Raw genomic sequence first — 24,490 nt, forward strand, 5'->3', positions numbered from 1 at the left:
AACGTCTGAAAATGACATTATTCAGAGTTTTCACCAATTATATATGACCAGTTGCATTATTTATACGTTATAACCGCTTATGCTGCTTACTTTGTAAGAAAAGTTGGGCTAATGCCTATAAATACCTCTAACAAACAGCTGTGTATTATTTTCCATCGAAACTAACGATCAGTAACGTTAGAAAAAAATATTTTTGTAGAATTTTCAGGTGTAATAGTAAGTACTGCAGAGAAATATTAATAAATTAAAAATAGTGATTTCAGTGGTTTGTATTACTAGATGTTTGTTGTTTGGTCTCTTTCCCTAACAATGAGTGAAAAATACATGCATGGATGTATTTAAGCATATGGTTTACTGGAAGCTGATATGTAAACACTTGAACATTATGCAATAACCTGAAATTTAGAGGTTTATTAGCTAATTTTAGCTTTTATGTTTACAGAGATAATTCGAGTACAATTTTATCGTCGTCTGATCATGGTAATATCAAGTAAAGTTGCAATAAGAAACACCTGGTATTGTATTCATATTATTACAACTGGACGCTAGGTTATTCACCCCTATAATCCGTTATTTGCTGTTGGCGCTAACAGTGGTTTTCAAGTTTAGTGCATGGTTATCTCAACAATGCTTTGTGATGGATGGCATTCAGATTCTTGCATAAGGTTGGAGCGAAAGAGGCAAATGTCAACGAACTTAAAAACGATTTTCAACTGTTCAGTTACGTGAAGAAACACCCACCTGAAAGGTTAATACCCCCAATAAAAGTTCAATATATATGAATTATCAAACCCTGATTTTCATTCATGTGATCATCACACAACACGAATATGAATACTTATTTGTACGATTTGTTTTACCTTTCAGGATATAACTGAGCAAAATTAAGCATTAGTTAAAATCTCATAAAGACATAATTTAAATTGTAAAATACAGTTGGTAGATGAACGTGAATAAGTTCACACCTCTTCTTCTGACTCTACAATATGTAGAGTTTTGTGAGTACAACAAATAGAACAGTTTCTTTCGTGAGATAACATTCAAATTGTGTTTATTTGTCTGCTAGCTCTCGACATCCTTAACCTGGAGTTTCACTAACAGGAAGCCAATTAAAGTATTTCTAAAAATAGTAATTTTATATGGATACTATGTTGTAAATAGCAGCTGGAAAATAATGAAAAACAACCGCCACCTGCTAGCCTGGTTAGATATATATAAAGTACCTTAAAAATGAAAAGTTTTTTTCTAATGATGTTTCCATTTTTTCAGAGTAATGTTTGAGAGGAGGAAAAGTCGAAACCAAATCAGTTATTTTTTTTAAATTAAGTCAATTTTTGTATTTTCACTTTATCGTATCAAAAATTAGCCAATCTACTGAGTCTATAGCCTTTACACTCTCAATTCCAAGAGTCACTTTTATTTACTAATATAAATATTTATGTTAAAAAGTTGGAAAAGTTATGCAATGCCAATAGATAAAAGTTGTTATTAACGTAATGAACTTAATTTGACATTTCCTTAGTTTATAGTTTGTGGCACTTATTGAAGAATATACATATCATTTGCAAAAGTAGGGCCATTTATTCTATATAAACAATCATTTATTTTGTCCAACATTTCGCCAACTACTAATTCGAGGCTCACACAAAACTAATTGCTATGAAAAGATTCGTTAGTTTATAAGTTAAGACATTGAAAGTATCATGCTCAGACGAGTATTCCAATTGTTATTAATCATTAATATTGTTTTTAAGAGTATTATTGATATTATAACAAGCACTGCGGATAAGTGTTTCTTTAAATTATTGTCGTTTAATTATTTTGCAACTTATCCTTGCGTAATAATCATTAATAATTATTTCAGTCGCATAACATTAAATATCAGTTTAGATTAAATCTGTGGATAATGTTCTGTTTCGTCTTTCACTTTACAGATGAGAAAAAAAATGATTATAGAATGGAAAGAAATTGGGATTCTACAGAAAAAGACCATATATCGATGAAGTGGATTTGTACGGTTAAAATGACCCCATATGGCTTTGGGGTAACCCTTCCTCGACATGCTCACGTGGAATGGTGACGATAACAAGAACGGACCAAGTGACCAAGGCTACAATGTGATTGGTTGACTAGAAAAGATTACGTGAATTTTGCATATTTTCAAATCAGAAGAGAAGAGGGTCTATATAACAATTGGTCCATAGATTCAGTGTTGCGATTGAGACAGCTTTACCGAGAATATTTCGGACTAATCTCGTATGTTACGGGTAGGTCTAAATTTGTCATTTTAAAAAAAAATTCTTAGTCCAAGTTTGATCACCACAATCTTAAATGGATCGTATTTCATTGTAATCAAATCAGTTCATTTTATTTTATGAAATATTTTAGGTACTTCAATGTAATATAAGGCATAAACAAACTCTTCTAGATTTAGTTTGTTGTACGGTAAATAATTCTCAGTTATGATCTCGCATGGTGTTCAGAATTTATGCAAACTACAGTAACATGATACAAGTTATATTTTAGGATTAAACCTTTCCATGCTTTATAATGGTATGAAGCATTTTAAATTGGTTTATTTTCTATCGGGTAGTTTTATATAGATAAGAAAAAAATAGTTGTATCTCGTTTAAATATTGTTACATGTTTATCTACCCCATAAGTGTAAAGCTATTACTTAAGTTTCACGTAACTTTCATATGCAAATACTTTCTTAAGAATTGACATATTGTATAAATTGCAAGATCCAAGCTTTCTGAATATATTAGCAATAGAGACGTGATGTCGAATAAACAAACTTCTGTCTTGTATGTAAAAATTACAATCCGCACAACCGTTTTTAAAATACTAAAAATTAATTACGCAAAGCCAATTCATGCAGTGGTTATCATTTTTGAAAGCAGTATCTTAACATATGTTGTGGATAATTACTCAAATTAAAAGGTGAAATAAAGTAATATGTAGCAAATATTATTTATTTATTACACAAGCTGTACAGAAATCGACAATAAATATGTCAAGTAGATTGATGCATGTATTCATTATTGTCAGACACCTCACTATTCAATGTGGTTGGTTAATTAGAACGCATTACGTGAATTTTGCATATTTTCGAAACGAAAGAGAAAGTCCAAATAACAATTGGTCCATTGATTCTGTGTTGCGACTGAAACAGCTTTACAGAGAATATTTTGGACGAATCACAGTGGATTAAATTTGTCATTTCAACAATTCTTAGTACAAGCTTTCTGTAACAATAGCCTTACACGGAACGGTTATTTAGCCAGTTATATCGCAAAATTACACAGTATTCATGCACGAGCCCCATATCGTTGCTCTTATGTACTTTTTAGTCACTATGATACCTTCTTCAGCTATTCACGGCAAACAAAACTGAAATTGGCAGCAACTGCTTACTTCAGAGTGACACTTGCAGAGAAAACCTTGGAGGTCTAATTTGCAAAAGTAAATCAGTTAGGTCCCTGAAAGCGAAAGGTTTTCGAAACGTTGCCCTTTGGTCCATATTTTAATTCGTGTTGAACATTGAAAACTAAACTTCATGTTTAGTTTCATTTGAACTACATTTATATTCAAACTTTTTTCTTGCTGCCCATTTTAGCCTTGTTTGTTTGTCACGAATACTTAATCAGTGGCTTGGGAAGCAGATAGAGCCCACTAGCTTTTCAATGCGTCATAGTAAAAAATGCACCAAAATTTATGAAATTTACTCGCAAGAAAATTCATTAGATTTAATACAAAACCTAAGAGCTTCCAAGTTCCTAAGGCGAGTTTTGGACCTTGGCCGTTATGGGTACGTCTGCATACATTTCCTGACATTGTTTGGTGAAATACTCCCCCCCCCCCCAAGTCCAAGTTGAGTTGTAATTTACCTCCTATATACCTGGCCTAAATCACTCGTAAAAGTACATTTTCATTTTCCCCGTTATTCGTAATTTAAGATTTACAATGTTAATATTGATGAGCGTTAGCAGAATTTATTTGATGTGAAGGCTAACCGTTGTAGAGCGTTGGTAATTTGCCTTGAAGCTTGAATGCAATGTTACGGCTTATCTATTTAAACCTAATTTAAACAAACTATTCAGGTTAATTACCTTCTGAAATTCTCGGGGGTAGGGGAGACAGATGCACGAAGTTTAAAAAAAAAAAAAAAAAACGTGGTAAGGTCAAGTTCCGTTGTTTGTTAGCAACCAAAACTTCACACGCGTTTATTAATTACAAAAAATAAATTACGGTACTTAAAATATCACTTGTGTAAATTTTTGTCATAATTTAATGTCATTTAAAATTTTTTTTATACAATACTTTATTTGTTGTGAGATTTCAACGCTGAAGTCCACTTGTATTTCTACTCCCTACACTACAACCCCTATACGGAAAGCTTTTTAAATTGGAATTTCCTATACACTGAAGTTTTTACGTTACATTACAAATTTTCATCAGTGATAATTGCGTTCGTTTATATCACAAAATTTCTTAATCTCAGCATATAACATGCATGTTCCGAGGATTTAAGTAATAATCGATCCAGATGTGCCGCGAGAAAGGAGGGGCATAATGGAGAAGATTCGGGTTGTTGATTAGGACTAATGTAAAACTGTGAACAAAGTTAACTTGTTTGAGGCGTGGCAAATAACATGACGTGTTGAGTGACATGTAGGTCGGTGAAAATACAACACTAACACGGTAAAAGCGCGTACATCCGGATATACAGATATATGTGTATAGTATTTGGTTCATGAACTACAGCGTTACTACTTGTAAAATTTGACAGTAAATGTGACAAATGCCGACTTCTCATATTTTCCAGCTCGACCGTCCCGCCCATTTAGCTGTCATAGCCAACTCCCGTACGAATCTCATGGCAAGCACGGACCCTGTTCCGACGTTTCCGCCTTTGGTGACTGCAGATTACGGAATCCCTGACGGCTACTTGATTCCTTATTTAGCGTCGAGAGACAGTTTTCACCGGGTTGCTGATCACGATCAGCCGTTGGACTTCTCAAAGAAGTCAAGAAGCCCCACTAAACCATCAGTTGAAGTTCAAGAACAAAACTTCACGCGCACACAGTCTCCAACACACCAGATTGAAACGGTCGAGCAGTTAAGCTCATCCGAGTCATTAGTTCCTTTTACTGCCAAAGTAGACCATGGCCCAGGGCTGTTTCTATCATCCTCTTCCATGGTCAGTGAAAAGCGAAATTTGGGACAGTCCTCTGCCTTGAACAGCCAACGTCCTTTGGAAGTTGAGCTAAGTCCCAAACTTGAGGGGTCAACAGACAGAGATTGTGTAAGTAATCGTTTACATAAGACTATTCCTTCAATCCACTTAAACACGGTGGCGGAATCTATAAAAACGGAGAAATACATTAGACCGTTCAAAGCTTATCCCAACGACCCACTACAGGGATATTACAACTATCCTGTCCAACTTCCATTGACTGTTGATGCTGTAACTACAAGACATTTTTTGTCGAATGATTCGGATCAAGCTTACTTGGATTTTAGAGAGCACATGCTGATGGCGATGAAGAAGACGCAAGAGAGTCGTAGATCAGGCCCGCGACAACAATGTTTGAGAAAGGACAACAGTGACCACAGAACAACCGCTAAAGCATGTGCTGCCTCGGTATCCTCCAATTCTACTTCTAAAATCGCTACAAATGAGTCAATTTGTTCGACCCTCACATCAGGAACTGCAACAGTGACCACGACTACTGTGTGTACGAACTCATCGTCTCTTCTAACCAGAAAGGTCGATGGTAGCTCCAACGATAGCTTCAAAGACAGCGATAAAATTATTGCGACCGACTCCCAGTCTCAAGTGAGAATAGCCAGTCGACGCCTCCCAGTCTATTTACCTTCCGCAAGAGAAGCCGGTCGTTGACTGACAATAAAAAAGATGAAGCATACTGGGAAAGGAGGAAAAAAAACAACGAAGCTGCCAAAAGGTCGCGAGATTCCAGAAGAGCTAAAGAAGATGAAATTGCTATCAGAGCAGCATACCTAGAACAAGAAAACTTGAAGCTCCGAGTTGAGGTTGCCACCTTGAAAAATGAGACTTTAAAATTAAGGTGTTTATTATACAGTAGCTGAGAACATACAAATATTTATCACTGATTTTATGATACTTTTATAAGGTTAACGGATCAAAAGGTAAATGTGTCCCAGTGGTTAACTAACAAAGAAAGTATAATCCAAGTTACCCCTGCAAACAACTGTATCGCCATGACGGTAGGTTATGGAAGCGTGAAGTTTGAAACTAGTTATTGACAATGGTTAGGAGAAAATACAGATTTTAAAACCGAACGCTATCAAGTATTAGGTAAAATGAGATTTTAAGATTATTGTAAATATAAATACTTGTATAAAGCTTGAATTTTTATAAAATGTTTATTTTCATTCTAATTCGTTGCTACTGTTTTTAAACATAGTAATATATCTAGTAATAAAACATTCGGAAATGGCATATTAAAAAAGTAACCCCTCAAAAAACTATTTTTAATGCAAGTTACCTTAAAAGAAAAGAAAAAAATGTTAAAGATTGTGCTTAATGCAGCCCTGTATTGAGCAAGATCCGAATTTTATTGAACCTCTTATAAGCGATGGAAATTTCTGCTGATTTTCATATTATAAAAGGGAACTTCTCAGTAAGCTGTAACCATACGAGGCTCATTCATTTTCGTACAATCACTTTTTTACTTAGTCCTATGTATTTGGGAAGATGTGCCTTCACACGTTCTCACATTCATCGATGATCTAAGCGTGGTCATGTTTACCAAGCACGAGTCCAAGAACTTACGATTTACATCCTACTGCCCAAATACACAAGCCTCACTTTTTCTGGGTCAGGGTTGTGCTACAAATGATTGTCAAATTCCTCAAAAGTAGCTTAAGACAAGAGCGCCATTTTAGATTTCAATAAGGGGGGGGGCTTTTATTGGAAATTGAGGGCAGTGGCGTAAAGTTCTTGGTTTTTAAAGGATAAAATGTTAACTCAGTATTTTGGGAGCATTTTCTCTTATTTCTTAATATCCATCAAAATAGAACAAACTATACATAATATATAGCTTATTCCCACATTAAAACTTGGCTTTGGTTCTATTTTAATTTCACGTAAAACCAAATGAGGGCTATATGCACTAGCCGCCCCTAATTGAGCAGTGTAAGAGTGGAGGGATGGTGGCTAGTCATCACCCTCACCGTCAATTCTTGGGTTTTTCTCACTATTAGCAAGGAGTAGTGGGATCGATCGTAACTTTATAAGGCCGTGACGTGAAGCTGAAAAGCAAGCATGTTGGGGCGGAGATTCAGATTGCGAGTCAGTCACTCTAACAATTTGGCGTAGAAGTTGCCTTTCGTCTTGTCTGTCAGTTGAAAACTACACATGACAATGCGCAGATAGCTCCTTTTTCGTATAACAAGTCATTTTGTCTAGACTATTACTACAGGATTTTCAGCAGTAATGGAAAAGTTTGTTTTCTGACACTACTGCGGTAGCTATTTAAATAGTGTCACTTTGCTTTTGTGGTCTCTTATATCATAAAATCACATTACTCGTCAGGCATATTCAGTAAGTTTCTTACACTCATGAAAACTGGTCGCACACATTGTTTTCCTCAGTTCCTATAGTTTGAACAAAATTAAAAAAAAACACTTTTTGAAATGGATATACATAAAATCAACATTCTAATAATTTATAAGCATCATGTAAGAAATTAATGTTAGGTACATGGCCACTGTATTCAAAAGAAATGCAACTGGATTGCCAATATTCTATAGGTTGTGTATTTATCAAAGCAAATGATGTAATTTTACAGGCACAGATATTAACACTGAATACATAACTGCATTAGCTAAACTGAGACGTTTGAGTTTATAAAACTTATAAAAACTAAGAAAAAATACCACTAGTTTGTACTGCTATAAAATTTTCAAACAGGCAACACTAAGAACCAGCTTGGTTTCATTTGAAAGTTGTGCAAAGCTGCTGAAGGTCAGATGTGTTACCCAATTCTAATTTAGCAATAATAGAGCAAAGAGAAAGCAGCTAGTCAACACAACCCATTACCAGCATAACAGTGGAAGTGACTATTGCATTATAATGTACTCGTGGCTGAAAAGGTTCATATTTAGTGACAGGGATTCAAACATGCAGACTGTAGATAAGCACTCTATCAGGCCAAGTTTGCAAACCACACAGCTAAAAACATGACAATAACAACATTAGTAAACTCAAAGTCAGTATTTAATCCACCACAAAAATCCATTCATTATGTGCTTACATACTGTATGATCTCAGAAATGAACAGCATAAAGGCTATAATGTAATTTCCAACAATACAATGTTTTAAATTATCTACTTACTAACATACTGTTCTCTTATTGTATGTTCAGCTGTTGTTTTATAGAAATTTGATCTTCGTACTTAATGCTTTTGTATTCACAGAAGTTCATGATGGTTCAAAAACAATGAAATCTAGCATTTTGAAAAAAACTTTAATATGCCTAATACAAAACAAAAGGAATACAACTAGTATGGAAGGAAAACTTAAATAAGATTCATATGGGGCACAATTACTAGGATTTCTATAATAAAGAAAATGTATACAAATTATATTCCCACAGTCCTCCTCTTTACAGAAATGTATAATGATAATGTATATCATAAACATTTGACATTTCAATGTAAAAAAACCAACAAAACAAAAACGTTTCTTCACTTAGCCTGATCTATAATTTTTGCAAAATGATGGTACAAATATATTCATGATGAGCAAATATTACAGACTTGTAAACACCAGAAACAAAAAGTGATTTATTTAGTCCTTTATTGTTTTGTACCTAAACTGTTCAACAGTACTTATTCCCCGATAGTTTTCCAAACAATACTGTTTTAAGAGCGAGTCAAACAGTTTAGACAATGCAACACCAGCCTTATAAGTTTCAGAATCTCTTTCATTGTAACGTTCACAGTTTTGAAACACCAAGTTAACGTCTGCAATAAACTCCTTATTTGTTAGATATTTTAAGTCATCTAGTTTAGTCTTGATGGTTCTAAAATCCATTGGACTTCGTATGATAGTGTAATAGTCAGAGACCTGAAAAGAATAAAAAGAGAGACTGGATTTATTAAATGTCATGTACTGGAAGAAAAAGCCATTGAACAACTTATTTTTAAGCTCTGCCAAACTTAAATTTGGATTCATCTGTAAATAAAATCCTCTTCCAGCTTTGCTCATCCCATTGTTTATAGTGCCCATTTTAGTTTAGTTATCTAAGCAGCGGCTATTGAGTAATTACACATCCACTGAAGCCACTTCATGCTAATGTACCTTATTGTTCTCGAGATAATATTCACACTTGTACTTAGAACTAGGTAATTTTGGCTAACATTACTATCTTGTTTGCACTGTTTTTGAAGGATTGGTATTAGCCATCCTTACATCTACTTTCTTTTTTTTTGGAGTTTTTTCCTCATTTGTATAAGTATATTTGTTTATCAATAAAGTTTTAATGCCATGTTTCAATAAACACAAAGGGTGTATAAAGCACACCTTAAGTTACATAACACTGTCTTTGAGGAGTTTGTGCTTTTGATCTTTATTGTTTCTACTATCAGTAGTATTATTTTCACAAATCCTCTGCAAATTGTTCCTACTGAAACATAAGTTAACTTTAAATGTTTACATGATGTAGTCTTCACTAGCTAAATCTTAATTTATAAATATTTATTATGTAACATTTCTGTACCAGTGGCTATTAGTGCAATAATCACACTACTACTTGACATAGCATGACAGCTTAGTACTTTTATAGGGTGATAATGTGATACTATCAGATTAGGACCAATCACGATATAAACTAACAACATCTTACTTGCTACCCTCATGCAGTTCATTTACCTACAAGAAGGAAGAGTAACACCATAATTGCATTATGCACCCATTTTATTCAATGTTTCTGTAATTATTCCCTATAATGAATCTGAAATAAAATCTTGAAATCTATATAATAAAATATGTAACACAATATTTCTTTCCTAGTCACTGTTATAAATTAAGTGGTCATAAGTCATGTAATACATGAGAAAAGTTTTAGTCACCTTATTACGACTGACTGGACGGAGGAAGGGCCAACTTTCTGGATGGCGAATCAGCTCAGATATGATGCTGTCACAAGTTCTGAATTTTAGAAGCCCATCTTCAGAGCTTGTAATACTGTTACGACTACCATAAATACTGTAGCCATCTAGAGATAAAAAACTACTATATATTTTCATTTATGGGGTTGTAAGATTAAAATAGAATAATTTACTAGTCAACTAAAGTTTATTAGACAATGTGGTTTAAGTTTTGATAAAAATGAAAAAATGCTCCATCAACCCACTAAACTTTAAGTTAATTTATAATAAATAAATACAAGATGAGATTAATACCATTCACCTCTTTATTCCCATATGTTTGCAGTGAAAGGTTTTCTTTTTACATAAACCTATTGTATTATATACATTTTTTTAAAATGAAGAAATTTGTTTTTAAGACTTTCTGATCTTCACAATATTTGAATAACAATCACTAAAACTAATAAATGTAATCATCATAATCCAGTTATGATCTCTTATTGTACTGTTTTATTCTTCCTTTGATTGTAGTTCTCACTCTTATCATCATGATATTTAATTATCTTTATCTAAAATTGAATTCACATGGTAGGTGGGTAGGTATTTTATGTTTATTGGCACAAAGCTACTTGGCTTTCTGTGCCAAACAAGATATAGCTATAATGGTATACAAAAATGAAGGTAAAAATATGTAAAATTAAGACCCTCCAGGAAGACTGAAGCATTCAGTTCAAACTTGCTGTCAGTCACCTGAAGTTGGCCTTTCCAGTCCTGGGTTCAGGTCAAAATAAAATTAAAGTGTGCAAAAGAAATTATGATAAAACAGTATGTAGTCCAATAAAAACCTTAAGTTAAGTTAAAAAGATGAATGGCTCTTAAAAACATGAGTGAGACAGCCAGTATCACCTGTGACATTGGCTAACATCAAGGGCAAGCCTACCTTAAAAATATGTTTAAAATGGTGGCATCGTTCGTGGTTGCAACAATGGCATGATAATAAAATATGTACGATTGTGACCTGAGTGCCACACAGACCACACATTGGTGCATCAGTACCAGATAAAAGGAAGTGGCGAGTTAAAAAACTGTGACCAATACATAACCTAGCCAAAACAACTTCCTCCCTTCGATCTTTACAGAACAAGATGGCCAAAGAGCTGAAGAAGGCTTGATTTGAAAAAGCTTATTATTTCATTGCTCACTCCAGGTCGACTGCCAACTGGTGTATAGTTGGGTTTTGATAACTGGACCATAGCCCATGTATGGAACAGGGACGGTGGTGATAGAGCCAGAGCAGATGAACTTTGCCACTCTGTCAGCTAGCTCATTTCCACAAATACCAACAACGTGACCTGGTATCTGCAAAAATTGAACAGAGATAGATGATAGAGAGAGAGATGGTCCAGTTTGTTTTGGATATTGATAAGAATAGGATGGTAACTACCATGGAATGATGTCAGGGCCAATAGACAACTGAATGAATTAGTAGATCGTACAATTCGTATATTGCATAGTTTCAATATGATTCAGGGCAAGAGAAATGGCATACAGTTCAGCAGTGAACACAAAAACTGTACAGATGATTCTGTGTGCTTCAACCGAACTGTAACAAACTACAGCAGAACCTACAGAGTTATCTGATTTTGAACCATCTGTATATATGGGAATGGAGAATTCACATGCTCAACATTTTTTACTACATACCTTCGCTATCTTCTGATTTTCTTTTCCTAGATATAAGCTTTGGTTTCCGCTCACTTCTTCTCTGGGAACTAAAAGGATGGTGAATGTTGCAACCATCTATATTAAAAACCATTATTTAAAGTCATCATTACTCTTAAGATTAATATATTTAACAATTAAGTGTTTATTATACCTTTTGAAAATAAAGAATAAAAATCCCTCATGTACAAAAATGGTGTGGTCTCCCCAACGTTAAAAATAAAAGGTTGTGTATCAATACACAAAGGTGTTCTTTGTCAGTAAGATAATGACAAAAAATTGCAATAAGAAAAAGCAAGTAATTATACTGACTATGTGGGATCAAAAATTCCCTGTTAAGAAATTTCCAACTTAATAGATCAGGTGTATATTCTGAACAGCTTAAACCTTTCCAAAAATAGCAAAAACTATATAAAACTCTAAGTGAAGGGGAGTATGCCAAGAAATTATTTGTGTGAATGAGATATGCAAAACAAAATTTACTCTGCATTATTAAAAACATTTTAACCTGTTGTATGCCAACTAAAGCAACTTAGTTTTGGTTTAGAGAACATTTGATCTTACTATTTATATACATGTAAAACATTTTACCCATTAAAAAAAACTTACTTATACAAGTAAAAAACAAACTTTTCATAAAATAAAGTAAACGTAGGGATGGCCAAAAGATCGTAGAGAGTTTTCAAAATGGTTACACCTTCTCCTTCATCAAAAACTACTTGAAGAAGGGTACAACAAAAAGAAAAGATCAGAAAGTTACCACCACTACCACCATTTGCCTACCATACCTACAACATTTCAGTGAAAAATTCAAACACATAGCCAAGAAATTCAACATAGAAGTCTGGTGGAAATCCTACAATACCTTAAGGTCCATTCTGATAAAAAACAAACATCAACCTACCAAAGAGAATCTCAAAAACGTCATCTATGAATGATACATACATTAGAGGAACGGGAAGAAAACTCACAAGAATAAAAGAACAAAGACAGTACAAGACTTATGAAAACACAAAATTCAGCTATTGCAGAATATGCCATGTCAACAGGACACAGAGTAAACTGGAAGAAAACTAGAATCATCGACACAGACAAATTCTGGAAGACAAAAAAATCAAAGAATCATTTTATATTAACACTATTAAACCTTCACTAAATAGATTCCAGATTAGAGGTAACCTGTGGCTGCCATTGGTTGATTCTACAAAAAATCTCTCCTCCAGTCAGAAACACTGATAATCCAACCAATCATAACATGCTCTCCACAATCCACCACAACTCTATAAAAGACCGACAACACCTAAACACACACAAGATTAGATGACAGTTTTAAAGAGTCCAGAGCTAGTCACTGAGCAAGTCAGACATGCTAATATCTCTGCCAACATGCTTTTTAGAATGAAATGTTCATCCTCGCCATGAAGGCCGTAAGTACTGCCGGTAATTATCGACTGCCTACCGTCGAGCCTCACGCCATTTCAAGTTGCCACGTTGATCGCCCGAGCCAAGCCAGGGGCAACCATTGAACCGTCCAGGACCTGAATTTTATGCCGGGGCAGAATCCTCATCCAACCAGCCACTATTGCAGACCAAATTTATTTATGCCAACCATGGAACACCGAATTTAATGTAAGTTGTTCCCCTACTAAAAGTCCAGTCAGTCTTTACTCAGTATTCCTCAGGGGTGTCGACCCATCAATAGAACCAGAAGAAATCAAACAAGCCATAGAACCTCAAATCCAAGCCAATGTATATGCTGTTCACCAAATTTTTTCTAAAAACACTAACTTGCCTACATACTTCATGAAGATAGTGACAACGTCAAAGTACAGTGCTGACTGTATTTTACGTGACGGCTGTTATTATCACATATTCCACTTTAGAGCCGAACGCCCACATCGAAGACCTTTCAACACTTGGTCAAACAAAGCATCCAGACATCAGAAACAACCAACGAACAACTTCCAACAAGAAACTACAAAAATACCGCTGAGTCCAGATCTAACCAGAAGAAACACCAAGACAGATACAGATAACTCGACCCAGAAGACGTCAACTCCCTCTGCTAGCAACACGCCAAGTGTCAGCAACTCGAAAGAGGACAGATCATGCCAGACTTCAATCCAAGTTCCACAGAATTTAACAACCAGCCAGACTCAAACCACTACCAAGATAACCATCGACGCGACAGTTCAAACTGAAAAACAAACTACCTCCATGCAGAAAACTCAAACTAAAATCACAAGAAGAAACAAAGCATCATAAACCAGCGAAGAACAACTCACCGAAGAACAGCCAGTTGTTTCATCACCGAGACCACGTTTTTCACTTGCACCAAATGGGCTTCAAGTGTGAAAACAAGTTCACGACAAAGATACCACCCAATCTACAAGACTGCGGCTAACAGTTTCCATGTATACCACCGTCACAGTTCATCAGTTTGTTTTCTTTTAATTATTATTATTTTTTCTTCCTATGTTTCTTCCCAGTTACTTCAGGGCACAGTCTGGGTAGATTTTTTGGCGCCCAGGCTGTGAAAGTGGGTTTTCTCATAGACCAGCGAAGAACAACTCACCGAAGAACAGCCAGTTGTTTCATCACCGAGACCACGTTTTTCACTTGCACCAAATGGGCTTCAAGTGTGAAAACAAGTTCACGACGAAGATACCACCCAATCTACAAGACTGCGGCTAACAGTTTCCATGTATACCACCGTCACAGTTCATCAGTTTGTTTTCTTTCAATTATTATTATTTTTTCTTCCTATGTTTCTTCCCAGTTACTTCAGGGCACAGTCTGGGTAGATTTTTTGGCGCCCAGGCTGTGAAAGTGGGTTTTCTCGGGGTACTTCTTCTGATTTCTCTCTCTCTAAACTAAACCCCTGCCACGTTAGTTTGCGTTAACACACACAATGACTTGAAGACTTTTGAAATGTCTTCCTCTAGACTTGTGTCTCCACAACAAGCAGCTGCCATCTATTCTACAATGTTTCATCATGAATACTCTGCCTAAACAATCTATCAAAGAATGTCAGTTCTACTAAACTGGCATAAAGATTTGTAAGTCAAAATAACAGACAAAATACAGCTTTTATATTAAGAAATGTTTGATAACTATCTAAACGTTATAAAGATTTTGCATGGGAAATCTGAAAATTCTAATGCATAAAAAATATTTTTAATCTTAAAGACAATGAAAATTGCTTGACATGTTGCTTCCGAGAGCAAATAAAATTGAAGCGAGGCTCTATCGTAGACAAACAAGCTCGCATTTCATCATCGACTGTAAGGAGCCTCTCTCTCTTTCTGGCTTTAATTTCAGTCAATGCTGAAAATCAACTTTCACAAAACCATGAAGATGCAAATGAATGTAGAACTTCAACTGATTTTGAACTGATTGCAGGATATGAATTTTTCAATGGAGGTCCAAAACTCATCCAAGATCTTTTCAGGAAACAATGACTGATAAAATTTGTCGTTTTGTAAATCAACGAGCTGTTCTTCCTCCTCAGTTTTAAGATTTGTTGTCTTGTTGATTCCGAATGGACAGGTCACCCAATTATATTCGTCAACAGCAAGTGATGGGAAGTAATGTTTTAGTGCAGACTGTAGGTCACTTAATGTGTTCAAAATTTGAGGGACAATTTTCTTCTTTGACGGACATTCGTTAACAGAAGGAAAGCAATCAAGGACTCCTTTCAACATCGTATTCTTCCACAGCATCACCTATTCATCGAAGGCCTTCAGTTTGGATGTTGCAGTAATAATGTATTCAGATGGTCCTTGGAGATTTAAGTTCAGAGAATTTAATTTGTCAAACAAGTCAGAGAGAAATTGAACCTTCAGCCACCAGATCTCATCATGAAAAAAAAATCAAAACCTACTTCCTCAACCTCCAAGAAAGAAATTACTTCAGTTTTTAGTTGAACAAGATGCTTTAATACCTTTCCTTTCAAAAGCCATCAAACTTCAGTGTGATATAGTAGCTTTTTGTAGTCTGAATCCATCACTTCACAGAGAAAAGTCGAGACTGAAGTGGCCGAGACTTGATGAAATTCACCACTTAAATAACTTGATTCATAACAGACTGCAAATCTCTCGAAAAGATTTGGAAGCGAGAGCATCTCTGTGAATCATGCAGTGAACAATCCTAATGTTTGGTTTTGTTGGTGCACCAGAGTAAAGAATCCCTTCTTTTTTCCTTGCACTGAAGGACAGCCATCGGTGCAAACGCTGATGCAGTTATTCCAATGTAATTTGAAGAGCAAAATGTTTTCATTCACCAACTAGAAAATGTCTTGGCCTTTCACTGTACTTTTTAAATCTTTGCAAATTAAATATTCGTTTTGATTTTTCCATCTTTTATGAATCGAACAAAAGCTAGAACTTGAGCTTTTCCACTAACATCAGTAGATTCATCAACTCGAAGAGACCACAACAGAGACAATTCATCTTCAAGTGCTTCAAAGTGTTTGCAAACTTGATCCTTCAAATCCGACAAGTCTACAATTTTGTGCGAAATTATGTCATTGGACAGTGGAACTTGCATAACCATTTTGGCAGCATCCGTTCCAAGCATAGTTTCAACGATAATTGCTAACGCTGGCGCAATGACTGATTTGGCCTCGGTATGCGCTTTCTTGTGTTTTGTCAACAATTGAGCAACCTTATAACTTGCAATCAATCCTTTTTTGGGCAGCTTCATGTAGATCTCAAGCTTCCTTGATTGTTCATGTTGTTGAGCCATGAGATTCTCGAAGTATTCTTTTGGTTTATCCTTCACAGCTTAATGTTTTGTTTCCAAGTGTCTCTTCAGTTTGCTAGGAACAAGCGTCTTGTTCGATAAAGCTGCATTGCAGAGTAGGCAGAATGAGAATGTTCCGATTCCAAAGCGATAAAAGTGTATTCGATGTATTCGTTTGATTCCTTGCTTTTCATTCAACACATTCTCATTTGCAGCACCAGACTTACTCAAATATTTTTCCATGGATAAATGAGAAAGCTAATTCATACACGATAAGTACAAAGTTCTGCAGTTGATTTAAAATTCCTACCTACAGCATAGTAGCTGTAGCTTACTGCAGAATGAGAATGTGTTCCAGAAAGCAGTTTGATTGTTTGATGCATCATTTATGATGTACAAAGCGCTTGTTGCACCACAATTAAACTAACAGTCGAACCGTTGCAGTTGAGAATGATATTTAAGTATAAACTTCTCAGTGCTTGAGTTCAATGAAAACCATTGAATGTTTTGGAAGGTCTCAGAGCATCTCTATAGTAGCTTTTATTAACTGATGTGTTCAATTTGCTTGTAAAATCCCAAGAAAGTTGAATGTGTTTCTAAAACCAGGCACACAGGTTGAGAATCATTGGTCTAAAATAATGCAACTCTTTGGCACGACTATCCCATTCACAGATGAAACAACAGTACTTTGTATAGCCGAGCTGCAGTCCCAGTAACAGAGCAACGACTTTCAGATCTCCACAGATATTCTAGTTGTACTTGCTGTAATGGATGTGCTTCAGCAACATTTTCATGTTCTCATAGGTTTCTTTCACGTGTGCTGCATAGCCAACAGGTATTGAAGGGTGAACGTTGTTATTGTGTAACAGAACAGCTTTGAGGTTTAACACTGATGAATCAATAAAGAGACACCACTCTTGCAGGTCATGGTCACAACCAAAAGTAGAGAATAATCCTTTGATATCAACACAGAAACTGTCAACTTGTGCAAAGAATTTGGTTATATCATCTTGGCGGCTTTGAAAAATAGAACTTTTTGTACCTGGTGACAGCAAACACCATTCTTGCAGTCTTGAACCCAGCAATTCGGCTTTTGCTTTTGACAGACCCAAATCTCTGACCAGATCGTTTAATTCTGTGTTATGAGATGAGGATCGCCTGAGGAGCACGGTTCAAAATCTGGATTAATGTTACTGCCAGTTCCCTGCATCTTAGTTTCTTCATCTGGTTCGTCTGAGGTCCATTCCTCTGGTGGTTTCAGAATTGGAAGATTGTCGTCATGTGGCAGGGGTCTCAATGTTGAAGGCAGATTATGGTATTCATTTGACTTCTCGTTTTTGCCAGGGAAACCAGACACATTAGTCAAACGGAAGTAACAGTCCATCACATGGTCTTTCTTTTCTCGCCATATCACTGGGACAACAAATGGCATTGTCTTTCGAGTGCCTCTGAGCCAAGCTCTCAGACAGAAAGCACATGTCGCACAACAAAGCGAGACGCCCATTCTTGGTCTTGATCACAGCATTTGTGTACACAAGCCACTTTTATAGCCTGCTGAGACAGTGTCAAGCTGGCTCCAGTCTGCATACTTACACAAAACAGCTTCCAACCTGGCCTGATTTCATGCCTGGACGTGCCCAGACTGCAAAAAACATTGTTCATAGGTCTCTTACAGAAACAAAAATTTTTGGACACAAATATAAGAAAAAACATGACAAAACAGAAGATTTCGATGAAATGGTACGTGATGGGCAGATTTGGATGTGAATTTTGTGATCAGCAGCCAAAAATCTATAAGGAATACCCAACGATGTTCAAGAAGCAAAAACTTTGTTGTGCAGTGTAATCTACCAAAATTCATTAATGTTTGCTTAAAACTTAAAAGTTATAGCATGAAAAATAACAAGCACGTAATGATTACGAGGTTGGTCCCAGAGACTGAGCCTGTGCTGAAAGTGTTTAAATTAAAATTAAATATTTCTTTTCAAAATGTTTTAGTTGTTCAAAAATGACAAAAGATAGTGTCTAATAAATTCAAAATAGTAAAAATTTGCTTTGCAATTCAACATGCTTAATGAATGGACATGTAAAGCATGACCAAATTTGGCCTACTTTCTATAAAATATGACTTTGGTGTATGTCTCTGTGTATATGCATGCACTCATACAGGTTTAGTTTTGAAGAAAGTTTTGTTGGCCTTAGAAGTATAAGACAGTTAAGAAAATTACCAATATTTTAATTCAATGATATCAATCCTGATTTCTTTATATACAGAAATTAAGTTTTCTTGGTTATTAAGCTCAAAAATACTCAAATGCTATCTGTGCTGTGCCTACCAACATATCAAAATATAATTTTTAGCATCATAGAACATCAGACATATCACAATTTATATTTTCTAATTTTCTTACCATTTTATATGTACACTTATTTTATGCAGTATTAAGCATAGTACCCCTATTAACATTGTGTGGAGTTGTTTTGCCAGTGTAACATTTATTATGATTATCTGAATAGTCATACAGTATTAATTAAAAGATTTTCTAAATCCTACATCCAGCTACAAAACAATATATTTATCCTGTATTTACATGAAAGAAAAGCAGTATATTTGTGTAAAAATAAATATATGTAAAGAATTGAAATACCCAAAACATTTAATTATCATATTTTATTTTTAGAATTATGTTGGTAAGGCATATTATAGTAAACATGTGTAAAATTTATATTTTAATCATGTATCTTTCATCTGGATTTCTTTTCTAGTAACTTATAAAATGTTATCTTTAAAAAAATTAGCATCACCATGATTTTCACCTGATATAACTGTTTTACTTTTCCTCTTGGTTATATTGGGCTTTCCTTCTTCACTATTTTGCTTGGAATGGTTTCTAGTTTCTCGACTATTTTCTTTCATAACTGGAACACTAGCTCGTGTTTGATAACTACCTGAAAAATGAAACAAACAGCATAAATTATGATCAAAGACAAAAAAACGAAAATTAATGTATTGGCCCAATTACAAGGCAACGTTTTTGCTATATAATTAAACTGTAAAGTTCATAGCCTCCTTATAATTGTGGCTGACCACGGGCTCCTTCCTTTTATCCAAGCCTGTCGTATTCCTAAGTGTCCAGGTAGCATCTGTCTACAAGAGTGCTAGATGTTTGCTTAAAGTCATTATTAATTATTGTAACTAATTCACTTGCAGATTGTTCAGTCACAGTACTGATTTTGCTGGTGAAATATTAAGTTGATTGTGGTCACTTTGTGATCAACCTTTACACAAGAATAAGTGACCACACTGAAAAACAGGGAACAGAAAGTGTCAGATTAACAGTTATAATGCAGTTATGATGCAAAATTTAAAATTACAGTGGTGCATGAGACAGAAAATACAAATACTTGTACTGCTGCTAGAAAATTGGGGTCACTTATAATAATGTAAGACACTGACAGAAAAAAGAACTCTTTAATGCACATTTTACAATTTGTTTAAATTTACTGTGCAATAAATCAACTGCATACTTTTTATTAAAATGTTACGACAATTTTTGCTTCTTTCTCACGGTTTTAAAAAATGGGGATTGCTTTATATTTGAGATCTCCCCATAAGGTACATGAAACAGGAACTTTATACAGTGCCCCCCCCCTCAAAGAAATTCAATTTTATAACTAATTATATTCTTAAGTTATCATCATAATAAATTTACATGTTTGAAAATTACATCTCTGCTTTACATATTTAGATTAACTAATATGTATATAACAGCAGTACTAAATCATCTTATGCATTATATTTTACCAACTTAATACAAAATAACATTTACAGTAACCCAAACAATGAAATACCAAAATAAAGAAAAAAGCATTGTACATTTAGTTTATTTTATAAAGAATATTCCCAAATAATCATACAAAACAAACCTTTTTTATTTTTGCTCTTTTGACACTCTCTGTTAACACATCTGGGACAACTCCATGCTCCACGTGGAACTCGTTTGAGTGGTGGATTAACACATTCCAAATGATAGACCAAGGGACAGATGCCACAGCAAATTAGTGTACCATCCTTGTGACACACTTTACATACATCATCATTAGAATTTTCACTGTTAAAAGTTATGCACAATATTATTAGTGGTTTGAAATGTTAAAAATGCAACAGCATCACAATCTCTCATATAGAATCAAATATACGAAAAAAATGGTTTCTTGCAACATTTCTGTACATGTTTACTATGAATTCATAGAATATATATCATTAGTACTATTAACGAAAATGATTACCATGTGCCCCAGGAAGATAAAAAAAAAATTTTAAGAGTGAGAAGTGTTAGTACTTACAACAATAAAAAAACAAACTCTTTTCCAAAATCCCAAGAAGTACATAGCATTGACAAACCTGCAATCCCTTTCATCACTTGCCATAGAGGATTTATCACAGTCCAACTCACTCTCTTCTTCATCTTCACAGTAATTAACTCTTGGTTTTTGACGAAATGAAATAATTTCTTTTGGTTTACAATTTTGACAGAACCAATCTCCAACAGGAATTTGCTGTTGGAAATAAAATATTACTACATTAATCAACTACAAAAAGAGAAAATTGTACTGCATTCAAATTCAATAAAAACATCCTTTAAACAAAATATAACCTATCTTCACATTTACAAGTGACTTACTAGAAGGCAATACTCTTGAATGTTCTACTGTAGCATCTCATTAGTTGTAAGCATCTTAACAAACCAGTCCAGTGACATGCAGTAAACAAAATATGAACAAACTGTAACTTTGCTGATCAAGTTTCAAGAAGCTAACATGTAATAACTCTAAATGATAAAATATTGTATCTTACTGTTGAAATTAGACACTTGTCAATTTTAATGATTATTTCTCACATACTAAATGCTTTTTACTTGCATTACTAACCATTTTCTTACGAGGACAACAGGCTTGTCACAAATTCAAATGAATGTTAATCTTTAAAACATTGTTCATGTGATGTGTAACTTCTATTGTTCAATACTAAGAGACAACAGTTACCTACAGCACTACAGTGTATAACATGTGATTAACTATAGTTATTGCAGCAACAGAAGTGTTGTTTCAAATTTATCAAAACTGCACGTGATGACTAAATTTCTGTACATTATTAACAAAGAATCTGAGCAAACTTAAGGCTGCAAATTACATTTACTAAAAAATCATCTACTTGAACATCCCATAATTTGGGAAGTTTCAGTCATTAAGGAGAAATATAGAAACAGAAGTGATATAAACAAACCTATGTATTTTTTATTAGCTTAAAAGTATGACTTAACATACACTCAAGAATACCCATACAATACTAATTTCACTGACACATGGAATAATATTCTTTTAATGAGGCTTGAAGAAAAATCAAGACACATTTGTTTTATATTTTATTATTCTGTAGTGATTGAAGTGTATATATTTAAAATACCAAGAATGTGGTACTAAAATGAGCCTTTTTGTGCCTTTAGTTACCCTAGTACTTTGAATAAGCTTAACACAAGTTAGTTATTCTTGCATACTTGTAAGACCATATTTTCACAGTTAATCAAAAAATATTAAAAATTTCCTAACATATCTAACCTCTGTCTCAAAAACATTACCTTTAGTGGTGGCTTTAAACAATAGATGTGATGACCTCTGTCACACCCATCACAGAGAAGCATAAGCTCAGGGTTCCCACGGCGACAACAGATATGGCAATAGGCTTTTAATACTGAACGTGACCATGCAATACTTTTTTCTAAGGTAGAGAGGTGAACAAAGAGTTGAGAAATGCTGGATGAAGCCATTAGAGATTCTATCCATCGTTCCAGTGGAGACAGAGGAACTTTTACTGGCAGTTTAATCTCATCATCTGAGGAAACAGAATAAATGGCTAATATTAATGGAAATATTTTACAAATAAAATCATATGGTACAGCATATCAAAAAAATGTACATCAAAATCTCTTACTAGAAAACTTTTTAAACCATTAGATTAATAAATATAGTTATCAGACTGATGTTTGTTGTAGCATTATTAACTTTTGATCAGGGCAAGCAATCTGCTGAGAGCAAAATTAAAAGTTAACCTGGTAATAAATATAAATGTTTTCCCCTTAAAATCCTACTCGGCAAAATTAGAACATATTGTTTTAATAAATGGGTACCAAAAATAGTAAACCTAAATATTTTAAACATTTTCATCAATTCTGTTAATGAAAGTATCATTAAAGAAATTGAGTGCACCTTACTCACAGAATATACAAACACTAAATGTCAGCTTGAAGTAATGTTAAAGATTTAACATTTGTTGAACAATGTAAGAACATGTTTAAATGAAACTTCCATAATACTTCTTAAAATGTTTTCTGACCAACAGTGTAACTTAAATCTGACATCCAAGATAAATTACTATGACATATTACTGTTTAGGAGTGAAGTCAAGCAGCATAATATCATGAAGAGTACAGCCCAAAACAATGTTTACAAATGTATGAAATAATGTGTAATAATTTAGAAATGAGTAAATAAATATTAAAATAAATATCTTGAATAACAGTACTCTCAGTAAAGTAAAAAAAAAATTAAGTGTAATAATTAGAAAAACTTAAACATACTATGAGGTGTGCCTAATGCAACTAATCTGACTTTGATTAACCTTTATTACTGTAACATGCAACAGGAAGTAACAAATAAATTAAAAATTCTGTAACAGAAAAAAGGTAAACATGATAAATATTTGTGAAAGTTCAATAATATTTGGAAAGGAAAGTTACAACAATCATAAATACAACAAAACTAGCATAATTTAATTAATGTCATAATATTAAACTATACACAAAACTGCTATATAGGTAGTATTAACTTTACATAGTAAGATTTTAAACTAATGGTGGTCAATACACTATAGTAACTGGTTTATTATTACCATCTCAAGCAGCTTCCAAAGAAATTCAAATAACCTGACTATAAAACAATAAAAAATACTATTTTAAAGCTCTTAAAACCTTTTATTTTAGAGACTAAAACTATATGGCTAATTTTATTACAATAAGATAATTAGTTTTCAGGTTTTTTTGCTTAATTTTAAAACAATAATAATAGGCTTCATCAAATTTTAGAGAGTGTTTTGATTATTATGTGATTTTTTAACATTTTGGATTTACAGGTTTTTCTACACTGTTAGCATTAATTATCTCACAATAATTTGTATCTTCCGTATATATATTTCTTCTTGAAGCAAAGCCTAGAAAGATCTAGAAAAAAAAATCCTAAAAATTGTTAATATTTTTAGCCTTTCATACTTTGTTCAAGACCTTTAAAGTTACATATTTTTACTTTTTATTTCTTGTTAAATAATAAATTTACCTTCATTTTCTCCAATTTCTCCATTTTTTTCTTGTTTTGCTTTCCACTGTGATATTTCTGAAAGAGCCTTTTGTTTTTGCCATTTAAATTCTTCATCTTCACCTATATCATACCAAATAATAGGAATTCTCTAAATTCTACATCTGGTTGTTTCTGAAAGTTCATTGTTTTATACATGAAATTCTTTACCTTCCATCTAGAAATTCTTGAACTTTGTTTTTAAATTTCAGCAAAACTAGCAACTAGGGTAACTTCTATACTAATTGCTGTAAGTTTCAAAATGTCAATCTATCTTTCTAGGTTAAATCATGGAAATTTTAGACAATACCAGAACATAACTTTGGATTTAATCCCTGAGCCACAGATAACATGTTAATCAAGGGTTTGTTAACAATTTTAATTTTTAAAGCTAAAGTATTTTTTCCTCAAACATTGAAATCAAATTTAGTATCAGAAAATCCTTAAAGAAGGGCTAGTAATCATTACTTTGACAAC

The 24,490-nt window shown here is 33.9% G+C and overlaps 2 protein-coding genes across 2 annotated transcripts in view; one reads left to right on the forward strand and one right to left on the reverse strand.

Moving 5' to 3' along the window:
- Positions 1-2,147: 2,147 nt before the first annotated feature.
- LOC143255167 (uncharacterized) lies at positions 2,148-6,408 on the forward strand. The gene is made up of 2 exons (XM_076510419.1): positions 2,148-2,267; positions 4,829-6,408. Exons 1-2 carry the CDS (start codon positions 2,259-2,261, stop codon positions 5,903-5,905), a joined length of 1,086 nt encoding a protein of 361 aa, XP_076366534.1. The 5' UTR covers positions 2,148-2,258; the 3' UTR covers positions 5,906-6,408.
- A 2,095-nt stretch (positions 6,409-8,503) lies between these two features.
- Positions 8,504-24,490, reverse strand: part of LOC143255160 (bromodomain adjacent to zinc finger domain protein 1A-like) — a 46,759-nt gene continuing 30,772 nt past the window's right edge. Inside the window, exons 15-22 of the mRNA XM_076510406.1 lie at positions 23,996-24,097; positions 22,246-22,499; positions 21,012-21,166; positions 20,534-20,718; positions 19,424-19,555; positions 11,846-11,941; positions 10,124-10,269; positions 8,504-9,119 (exon numbers count right to left, since the gene is read on the reverse strand). Coding sequence (XP_076366521.1) covers positions 8,841-9,119; positions 10,124-10,269; positions 11,846-11,941; positions 19,424-19,555; positions 20,534-20,718; positions 21,012-21,166; positions 22,246-22,499; positions 23,996-24,097 — 1,349 coding nt within the window. The 3' untranslated portion in view covers positions 8,504-8,840. The remainder of the gene's footprint in view (positions 9,120-10,123; positions 10,270-11,845; positions 11,942-19,423; positions 19,556-20,533; positions 20,719-21,011; positions 21,167-22,245; positions 22,500-23,995; positions 24,098-24,490) is intronic.

The sequence above is a fragment of the Tachypleus tridentatus genome, chromosome 1 (genome assembly GCF_004210375.1).
Source record: "Tachypleus tridentatus isolate NWPU-2018 chromosome 1, ASM421037v1, whole genome shotgun sequence".
NCBI lineage: Eukaryota > Metazoa > Arthropoda > Merostomata > Xiphosura > Limulidae > Tachypleus > Tachypleus tridentatus.